The sequence below is a fragment of the Oncorhynchus masou genome, chromosome 13, assembly GCF_036934945.1.
Source record: "Oncorhynchus masou masou isolate Uvic2021 chromosome 13, UVic_Omas_1.1, whole genome shotgun sequence".
NCBI classification, from domain to species: domain Eukaryota; kingdom Metazoa; phylum Chordata; class Actinopteri; order Salmoniformes; family Salmonidae; genus Oncorhynchus; species Oncorhynchus masou.
The window spans coordinates 18,082,422-18,093,258 of record NC_088224.1 but is presented as its reverse complement, the minus strand read 5'-3'; the positions used below and the strand labels follow the sequence as shown (position 1 = coordinate 18,093,258).

At 41.2% G+C, this 10,837-nt stretch overlaps 1 protein-coding gene across 3 annotated transcripts in view; it reads right to left on the bottom strand.

The window, feature by feature from the left end:
• The window catches only part of LOC135551846 (zinc finger protein 385D-like), a 38,571-nt gene extending 31,946 nt beyond the window's left edge, over positions 1 to 6,625 (bottom strand). For 2 of the 3 annotated variants that reach the window (XM_064983095.1, XM_064983096.1), the window contains exons 1-2: positions 6,423 to 6,625; positions 2,462 to 2,583 (exon numbers count right to left, since the gene is read on the bottom strand). In XM_064983095.1, the coding sequence (XP_064839167.1) occupies positions 2,462 to 2,583; positions 6,423 to 6,432 (132 nt within the window). In that variant the 5' untranslated portion in view covers positions 6,433 to 6,625. The remainder of the gene's footprint in view (positions 1 to 2,461; positions 2,584 to 6,422) is intronic. The other variant, XM_064983097.1, reaches the window with a different exon arrangement.
• Positions 6,626 to 10,837: the final 4,212 nt, after the last annotated feature.

Below are 10,837 nucleotides of genomic sequence, written 5' to 3'. Positions count from 1 at the left end.
AGAGATCTAATAGAAAGACCAGGACAGAGAGTTCTAATAGAAAGTCCTGGACAGAGAGTTCTAATTGAAAGTCCTGGACAGAGAGTTCTAATTGAAAGTCCTGGACAGAGAGTTCTAATTGAAATACCTGGACAGAGAGTTCTAATTGAAAGTCCTGGACAGAGAGGTCTAATAGAAATACCTGGACAGAGAGTTCTAATTGAAAGACCTGGACAGAGAGTTCTAATTGAAAGTCCTGGACAGAGAGTTCTAATAAAAAGACCTGGACAGAGAGTTCTAATAAAAAGACCTGGACAGAGAGTTCTAATAAAAAGACCTGGACAGAGAGTTCTAATAAAAAGACCTGGACAAAGAGTTCTAATAAAAAGACCTGGACAGAGAGTTCTAATAAAAAGACCTGGACAGAGAGTTCTAATAAAAATACCTGGACAGAGAGTTCTAATAGAAAGACCTGGACAGAGAGTTCTAATTGAAATACCTGGACAGAGAGTTCAAATAGAAAGACCTGGACAGAGAGTTCTAATTGAAATACCTGGACAGAGAGTTCTAATTGAAAGTCCTGGACAGAGAGTTCTAATAGAAATACCTGGACAGAGAGTTCTAATTGAAAGTCCTGGACAGAGAGTTCTAATAGAAAGTCCTGGACAGAGAGTTCTAATTGAAAGACCTGGACAGAGAGTTCTAATAGAAAGACCTGGACAGAGAGTTCTAATTGAAAGTCCTGGACAAAGAGTTCTAATAAAAAGACCTGGACAGAGAGTTCTAATAAAAAGACCAGGACAGAGAGTTCTAATAAAAAGACCTGTACAGAGAGTTCTAATAAAAAGACCTGGACAGAGAGTTCTAATAAAAAGACCAGGACAGAGAGTTCTAACTGAAAGTCCTGGACAGAGAGTTCTAATTGAAAGTCCTGGATAGAGAGTTCTAATAAAAAGACCTGGACAGAGAGTTCTAATAAAAAGACCTGGACAGAGAGTTCTAATAGAAAGACCTGGACAGAGAGTTCTAATTGAAATACCTGGACAGAGAGTTCTAATAGAAAGACCTGGACAGAGAGTTCTAATTGAAATACCTGGACAGAGAGTTCTAATTGAAAGTCCTGGACAGAGAGTTCTAATAGAAATACCTGGACAGAGAGTTCTAATTGAAAGTCCTGGACAGAGAGTTCTAATAGAAAGTCCTGGACAGAGAGTTCTAATTGAAATACCTGGACAGAGAGTTCTAATAGAAAGACCTGGACATAGAGTTCTAATTGAAATACCTGGACAGAGAGTTCTAATTGAAATACCTGGACAGAGAGTTCTAATTGAAAGTCCTAGACAGAGAGTTCTAATAAAGATACCTGGACAGAGAGTTCTAATTGAAAGTCCTGGACAGAGAGTTCTAATAGAAAGACACGTATGATGCTGGGCCAATTGTGTACCACCCCATGGGACTCCTGGTCACGGCTGTAGTGACGGCACAACACTGCGATGCAGTGCATTAGACCGCTGCGCCACTCGGGAGGCCAAATGTAGTCCATTCAGACACAGAGTTTTTAAGCGGACAGAAAATTGCACGCATGGTGGGCCCATGGAGGACAGACTGCATTATTTCTCCTCAATTTTGTGATATCCAATTGGTCGTTACAGTCTTGTCCCATCGCTGCAACTCCCGTACGGACTCGGGAAAGGCGAAGGTCGAGAGCCATGCGTCCTCCGAAACCTTGCCAAGCCGCACAATCAGCTTGCAGGCACCCAGCCCGCCACAAGGAGTCGCTAGAGCACCATGGGACAAGGACAACCCAGCCGGCCAAACCCTCCCCTAACCCTGACGACGCTGGAACAATTGTGCGCCGACTCATGGGTCTCCAGGTCACGTCCGGCTGTGACATAGCCTGGGATCAAACCCATGTCTATAGTGACGCCTCAAGCACTGCAATGCAGTGCCTTAGACCGCAGTGCCACTCAGGAGGCCCATAGTGTATTACTTATCCTTGTTGATTTGAACCTAATCTCTATGGGAGATGGTTCACTGACATGTACTGTAATAAATTAGTTTCTCAACTGCTGTGTTTTCCCAGATTTCAGTCTCTGCTGTGTGACATGATGATTAAACCATTAGACGAATATCATCCTGCAGAGTCCCACCTTTCTTTGTCAATGGTTGTGGCCCTTAGCTGGGTCACTCTAGGTCACCTCAGTGTCAATATGGATTATTGTGACAGGCGCCCAATCCCAAATCAAGCCTTAGGGGGTGTTTCCACCTGGCCTATCAGAAGGGTAAAGCAGAGATACCAGTAATAACATTGGTTGCTTATCTAATCTCTTCAGATCTACACAAGTGTGTAGGTGGAAACAGAGCCATATATTTACATATAAATATATGGCTCTGGGTGGTATGGGCATCAATCTTCTGTGATGACAACAAAGTGATTGACAGCATTGTAACTATGGTGATGGTGGTGATTGCCACTACTCACTTCACTGAAGCCAGGGAACAGGCTGAACGGGAGGAGGGGCTTCAGCGCCATGGAGGTTTGGGCACCACTCGCAGAGGGCCCACGGGCCAATGAGTGCATGGTGGTGTTCTGACAGACGTTACCTAGGAGACGCAGTGATCAAGTCAATTCTAAACAGATTTTTCTCGTTACAAAAAGAGGGTGAGGGAGAGGGGGTCAATCACAGCTTTACTGACATTCACACGCAAGGACATAAACTCATTAATGTGTCCTCCTCTGTGATTAGCTTTGTTTGTGTGGCTGAGTTCCTGATTATTGAGTGATGTTTTTGTTTTTGCATTTCTACAGAGCCTGATTACAGTTTGATTCAGAACCAGAATATATAATCGTATCAATCAGAGGCCCACGCACACCCTGCTGCACAACCATTAGACCTGATTACCCTACAAGTGTATGTGTGTATGTGTGAGTCTGTGTTTGTGCATGTGTTTTCTCTGTTCCTGTCCCCCCCTCTCCCCCCCTCTCTCTCTCTCTCTCTGTCTCTCTCTCCCCCTTTCTCGCTCTCTCTCTCTCTTTTCTTGTGATAACAGGTCACAAATCTTGCTGCTGTGGTGGCAGACTGTGGTATTTCACCCAATAGATATGGGAGTTTATCAAGATTGGATTTGTTTTCAAATTCTTTGTGAGTCTGTGTAATCTGAGGGAAATATGTTTCTCTAATATGGTCATACATTTGGCAGGAGGTTAGGAAGTGCAGCTCAGTTTCCACCTCATTTTGGAGGGCAGTGTGCACATAGCCTGTCTTCTCTTGAGAGCACGGTCTGCCTACGGCTGCCTTTCTCAATAGCAAGGCTATGCTCACTGAGTCTGTATATAATCAAAGCTTTCCTTAATTTTGGTTCAGTCACAGTGGTCAGATATTCTGCCACTGTGTACTCTCTGTTTATGGTCAAATAATGTTTGTTCCATTTTATGAAATATTGGTAGGTGAGTGGACCCCAGACCGCACAACCATAAAGAGCAATAGGTTCTATATTTTATTTTTAGACAGATCCTACTTGTGACTCGTTTCAGGAAACTAGGCGTGTGTCGTGGTCACTACTTCACATGAGAGTCATTTGAAGTTTTTTGTTTTATCAAAATGTGTTGTTTTTTTGGCCGAAATGCCTTCTGGAACATAACAAACTTGTATGCCATCTCTAAATACAAATACAATTGTTAAATTATGAGCCAGTTGGTTTAACCACAGAAAAAGCGAGCAACCTTCCCACTAGCCATGATTGGCTGAGATAATAAGTGGGCTGGACTTGCTGAGAGATGAGTTCAGATTAGTCCGCCATATAGCGCGCTTCTGTCTATTTGAGCTGGTCAGTATGTGTAGGTAATCCTGTCTAACGCTGCTTAAATTCGAGTATGATAGCTAAAGAGATGGAGAAAACAGCTGTCTCCGGATTACATCTTCAAACTAAGCGCAACCATGGCATCCATGACACGAAGAAGCGTCCATCCATGATGTATACAGGTAAGATAGTCTAGCTAGCTACATTTTCAGATATTACACATTTCTAATTTTAACAGAACGTTGTTTTCATTTCAAGTTAGTGTTAAAGTGTAAGTTAAAGTGTACTCCTAGCTAGCTAGCTATCACTACACTTTAACTAGCTAGCTAACTAACGTTACGTTACGTGTATCGTCTTATTATTCGTATCTCAGAGCCATTTGCTTGGCTAGTTAAAGCCTAATGTTAGCTAGCTAACATTGAACCTGGTTGGTTAGCTACATGCAGATTCATGCAGGGTAGTAACGTAATGAGTTGGGATTATGGTTCATTGCTTACCTAGCTAACTTATCATAACAAAAGACTCCACTACGTAAGTAATAATTTCAATAGAATGTCACTGCGACAACTGTTGATAGAAGTTGCTGGTAAATTCCCTCTGGCTATCTACTCTGATTTCAGAGCATTCTCATCTGAATGTGCCAGAGCGCAGAATAACTGACACATTTCCGAAAGCTCAACACCCGTTGAATATGGCCGGTGTCAGTAAACGTTGGCAAAAAAGTGTACATACTGGATAACATAAAAACAGCCTAACCAGCTCTGCTAGGGCTAATAAAATGGTCAGTGAGCTGTTCTCTCATTTGTGTCTGAAAGTAGCTAGCAAGCTAGCCAATGTTAGCCAGTTAGCTTGGGTGCTTGACTGCTGTTGTAGGGACAGAATGCTCGGATCAACCCTTAAAGAGATGGGTGGGGGTAAAGCTTAAGAGGGTGTGAATGATGCTGAATGGGTATAGAAAAAGAAGAGCTCTACAGTAGGTACCAAAACATTCAAAGGCCATTTTCTCAAAAGTGAGGTTACAAGTTTATCGAATTTCAAAGCAGAATTACTTTTTCATTGTTCCTCAAATGCAGAGTATGATGTACCATTTTGTAACTCTGTCTCGGCTTTAATCCAATGTAAAAAACATAATTTCATATTTTGCTACATAAGGCCGAATCAAGGTGGTTGGTCACAATTAGTATGTCAAATTTTGTATTCCTTTTGATGGCATAGAAGGCCCTTCTTGCCTTTTCTCTCAGATAGTTCACAGCTCTCTCTCAATTAAATTAAATTAAATTTCAATTTAAGGGCTTTATTGGAATGGGAAACATATGTTAACATTGCAAAGCAAGTGAAGTAAATAATAAACTAAAGTGAAATAAACAATCCAAATTAACAGTAAACATTAGACTCACAAAACCTCCAAAAATAATAAAGACAAATAGTGTGTGCAAATAGTTAAAAAGAAATAGAAAATAAATAAACATAAATATTCTCTCTCTCTCTCTCTCTGTTTCTCTCTCACAGTGTTTCTGTTTCTCTCTCTCGCTCTCTCTCTCTCTGTGTCTCTGTTTCCCTCTGTCTCTCTCTCTCTCTGTCTCTCTCTTTGTCTCTCTCTCTCTGTCTCTCTCTCAGTCGCTCTGTCTCTCTCTGTCTCAGTCTCTCTCTCTCTCTCTCTCTCTCGCTGTCTGTCTCTCTCTCAGTCCCTCTCTTAGTCCCATGCTCTCTCTCTCTGTCTCTCTCTCTGTCTCTCTCTCTCTCTGTATAGAGTATAGCCCTGTAACGGAAACTGTATAGATAGTAATAACATTCCCTGTGGCTGAGAGACATGCAGGGAGGCAAATGCATTCTATTATTTGTAATTAATCCCATTGGTCACTCTCATAGGGCTCTGGTCAAAAGCAGTGCACTATGTACAGAATAAGGTACCATTTGGGAAGCAGATAGACTGTGGAGGAGTATGAAGTAGCAGATCAGGCATGAAGTAGGGAGTATTGGCATGTTTTATCACCACATAGAGTTCTGAGGTGAGGAAACAGGAGTATCATTATTACAGTAAAGACCATGAATGAAAACACAGTGAAATGCCAGCAGATTGCCTTGAGGCCATGGAGACATTCAGACAGAAAGTGGTAAGAGTTGTGCCCGATCTCTGGGACAATGTGTAGGCCAAGTCAACTTAAACATTAACATACTGCCCTGGGCACAGACGTCAGTTCAATGTCTAGTTTTGATTTACATTCGGTTGGATTTGTCAACTAACGTTTTGCCCACTGGGACTTGATTAGGCTATACTATACTGCATTACACAATAATACATTTTGTAAAACATTTTATGCAACATTAGGCTACACCAAGTGCTTGGAATATATAAAGAAAACAAAACAAAAAGGCAGACTTAACAACTTTGCCGGATGGGCAACAGGCTCTTTCTGTTTCACATGCCCGCAAAGAGCGCATCTTTACCTGACACATTTTAAATGAAGCAACTATCTGCGCATTTAAGCTTCTGAGCCATAAAAACAATATCGATTAGACTTGGGACATACATTTTAATTTGTATAACCCGTTTCCGTAAAAACAAATATATATACATATATATCTATTTAGGCTACCTAAATGCATTCTGATAATTTCCTACTGTAGAAGAACCTACTTACCAAAATACATCCTGGTTTTCGTCAATTTATCAACAGGCAATAGTCCGTCTTCATGCAAATTCAGCTCCTGCCGCTCAAGTCTTTCACCCGCAGCCAAATCGACTCTAGTGCAACGTAGTTGTGCGATGGGTCCGGAATGAGTCTTGTCTCCTCCACAATAGTCTACCTCTCACTGCTGTAGTAGGCTACTCTCCTTCCTCTCAACTCCCTCGCTGTCTCTCTAGCCTTGTTTACACCTTGCTCCAACATGTGAGTTTTGTCATCTGATCATTATTTTCCAATCACTATCTGATTAAGGTTTGTCCGTTTACACATCCTGCTAAAATGTGTATCTTATCTGTCCACTGTGTCTGCATTTTGACCATATTTCCTGATACCTCCATGTAGGCTATCCAAATTATTTTAGATATTTATTCAAAATAATATGTATGTATTTATTTAAAACAATTATTGATGCTTTTCATCGAGCTACCTGTCAATGATTTTAGAGGCTGGTATAATAATAATAATAATAATAAGAAGAAGAATTTGGTGGATTATATTTGCAATTGGGTCTGGCTTCAGCAGATACCTTCTCAGGACACAGACGCTGTGAGACGTGAGCTGAGACAGGATGTGGAAGGGTGACAGAGAGCTAGCTAGATAGCTAGTGTAGCCAATTTATTCAGGTGACAGCTGAAGTTTGATTTAGCTTAGTTGTATAGATTTTTCACAAAAAAATGTACAAGTATAGCATTAACAAGTATGAATATTCGAACATATAATACTAATTGGAATTCGTAATTTATCATACGGATCGGTGGATGTAACCATATCACACGAATTGGAGGGAAAGTTACAATTTCAGACATATCGCAGAAACATAACATATCGTACAAAACAGAAGGACACAAGAAAACATCTACTGTGTAACGGCTTGAGTAAGGGTTGCGCGAGCACATACCACCTGCGTTTTGAGATTCGCCGATCAGGTGTTTGAGATTTATAGACCAAGCGGTGTCAACCCACATAATCTGCAGCTGCATGCTTCTCTATATTGGTCCTATTTTACACATGTAAAAGTGTGTATTAATACGTATGTATAATGATGATTTTAATGGTTTGACCATCCAGATCTGTTTACACTTGATTGATATCCAGATACAATGAGTCTCTGACTACCTCCGAAGGTGGTCAGGAAGATGCATCTTTTAATCGTCTACACCTGTCTAAAAATGTGGGCACAATCAGAATGTGGACAAGATCAGGACAAGGGACGGATGCTAGCACCAGGTGTAAACGGGGCTTCTGTATCCCTCCCCCTCCACCTACCTCCTTTCTAGAGTTCTCTCTCTCTCTGAGAGTGAAGATTTACTCCACTGCTCATGCATTGTGTTATAAATATTTTGAAAGCACCTGTTGGAAGCACCTGTTGCAAGGTTGTTTATTGTCCTTTCCCACAACTTTATTGGGGTGTAGGCGCCATATGCAGGGTGTGTCTGTGTTATCTGTAGTAGGCTATTTGACGTTATTGGTCAAGTCGTGACTGAGCCAGGTGCTCTTGTTAATCTAAAAACACGTACACACACAGAAAGAGAGAGAAGGAGAGGGAGAAAGAGCAGAGAAGTGGAGTGATCTAGTGGGCATATAGGACATTGTGATCACATCCAGCCTTAAAAAGGGGGAAATCCCTGCCTCCTCACTGTGATTCATTCCATCCACTGTGAGTCTATGGAGGCTGCCCAGGCTGTTGTCTTTGAATGAGCCTGTGTTTAAATTCTTTCGCATCCTCACTCCATTCCTCCAGAGGCGGGTATTTGTTAGATGCATCCCTGGCTTCACTGTGTCAGAAGGAAACCCCATATGTCAGGCAGACATGTTGTGGGACCATAACATCCCACTAGGGAAGGGCAAGTGTGTGGTGTGCTGGATTCATCACTATCATCATCACATGTGCATGTACTAACGCATGTACTCAACTACACAACTGTCTCTCTGTTTCACTCACACACACGCACGCACGCACACACACACACACACACACACACACACACACACACACACACACACACACACACACACACACACAGACAGAGTCAGAATATAAATGAGTTTTGGTGTGTGAACCCAGTTTCCTGTCCACTCTCTGTTCCAGCCTCCCCTCTTTTTAGGAGGAGGACAATAACATGTGTTTTCTCACATTCCGTGGCACCTGGGACAGGTGAGGAAGAGAGTGGCATTTAAATGGAATGGTGTATTGGATCTGCCACACTCCAAATAATACACTGGTCTGTGGGTGCGCCAGGGAGGGAGTAGGCCCACCCACTGGGGAGCCAGGCCCAGCTAATCAGAAGAAGTTTTTCACCACAAAAGGGCTTTTATTACAGACAGAAATACTCCTCAGTTTCATCAGCTGTCCGGGTGGCTGGTCTCAGACGATCCCGCAGGTGAAGAAGCAGATATGGAGGTCCTGGGTTGGCGTGGTTACACGTGTCCTGCGGTTGTGTGGCCTATTGGTCGTACGGATAAATTCTCTAAAACAACGTTAGAGGCGGCGTATGGAAGAGACATTAACATTACATTATCTGGCAACAGCTCTGGAAGACATTCCTACAGTCAGCATACCAATTGCATGGTATTGTCTTGTCTGACAGAACCGCACATTTTATTGGCCTTTTATTGTCCCCAGCACAGGGTGCACCTGTGTAATAATCATGCTGTTTAATCTTGATATGCCACACTTGTCAGGTGGAAGAATTATCTTGGCAAAAGGAGAAATACTCACCTACAGGGAGGAAAAGAAAATTGTGCACAAAATTTGAGAGAAATCAGCTTTTTATGAGTATGGAACATTTCTGGGGTCTTTTACTTCAACTCATGAGACATGGGACCAATGTTAATGTTATGACCATGTTAAGTTTATATTTTTGTTCAGTATATATAGTCCAGACTCTGACATTGCTGGTTATGATAGTTCTTCATTTCTTTCTTTTCATTCTTGGGGATTTGTGTTCTGCTCGAAGAGGTCACTTCTAGGTTCCATCCATATACTGTACGTACCTCCTATAGTGATCCAGATCCACATCTGCTGGTCGAGAGGATTGAAATGCTACGTCAACAATCATTCAGGCCACCTGATTGGTGACCACAAAAACATCACCATGGGTAACTGCAGGCCATTGGATCATGTGTTTATGTGATGACGTCAGTCAATGAAATGTGGGATATGTATTTCAACAAATACAGACATTGGAGACATTCCAATGATAAATCTTCAGCGGGGGAATGAGATTCCACATCACAGATACATTACATTACATCTTCATCACAGATACATTGCATTACATCTTCATCACAGATACATTGCATCATCACAGATACATTACATTACATCTTCATCACAGGTACATTACATTACATTACATCTTCATCACAGATACATTACATCATCACAGATACATCTTCATCACAGATACATTACATTACATCTTCATCACAGATACATTACATTACATCTTCATCACAGATACATTACATCATCACAGATACATTAAATTACATCTTCACCACAGATACATTACATTACATCTTCATCACAGATACATTACATCATCACAGATACATTACATCTTCATCACAGATACATTACATCTTCATCACAGATACATTACATTACAGCTTCATCACAGATACATTACATTACATCTTCATCACAGATACATTACATCATCACAGATACATTACATTGCATCTTCATCACAGATACATTACATCATCACAGATACATTACATTAAAGCTTCATCACAGATACATTACATTACATCTTCATCACAGATACATTACATCATCTCAGATACATTACATTGCATCTTCATCACAGATACATTACATCATCACAGATACATTACATTACATCTTCATCACAGATACATTACATGTGGGTAAACACGATACACAAGCATTTCGCTACACCCGCAATAAGATCTGCTAAATATATGTTTATGACAATATTATTTGATTTGACACACACACACCCACAAATCAAATCAAATGAAATAAAAGTTTATTTGTCACGTGTGCCGAATACAACAGGTGTAAACCTTACAGTGAAATGCTTACTTACAGGCTCTAACCAATAGTGCAAAAAAGGTATTAGGTGAACAATAGGTAAGTAAAGAAATAAAACAACAGTAAAAAGACAGGCTATAGGCAGTAGCGAGGCTATAAAAGTAGCGAGGCTACATACAGACACCAGTTAGTCAGGCTGATAGAGGTAGTATGTACATGTAGATATGGTTAAAGTGACTATGCATATATGATAAACAGAGAGTAGCAGTAGTGTAAAAGAGGGGTAGTCAGGTGGTGGGTGGCGGGACACAATGCAAATAGCCCGGTTTGTCAATGTGCGTTAGCACTGGTTGGTCGGCCCAATTGA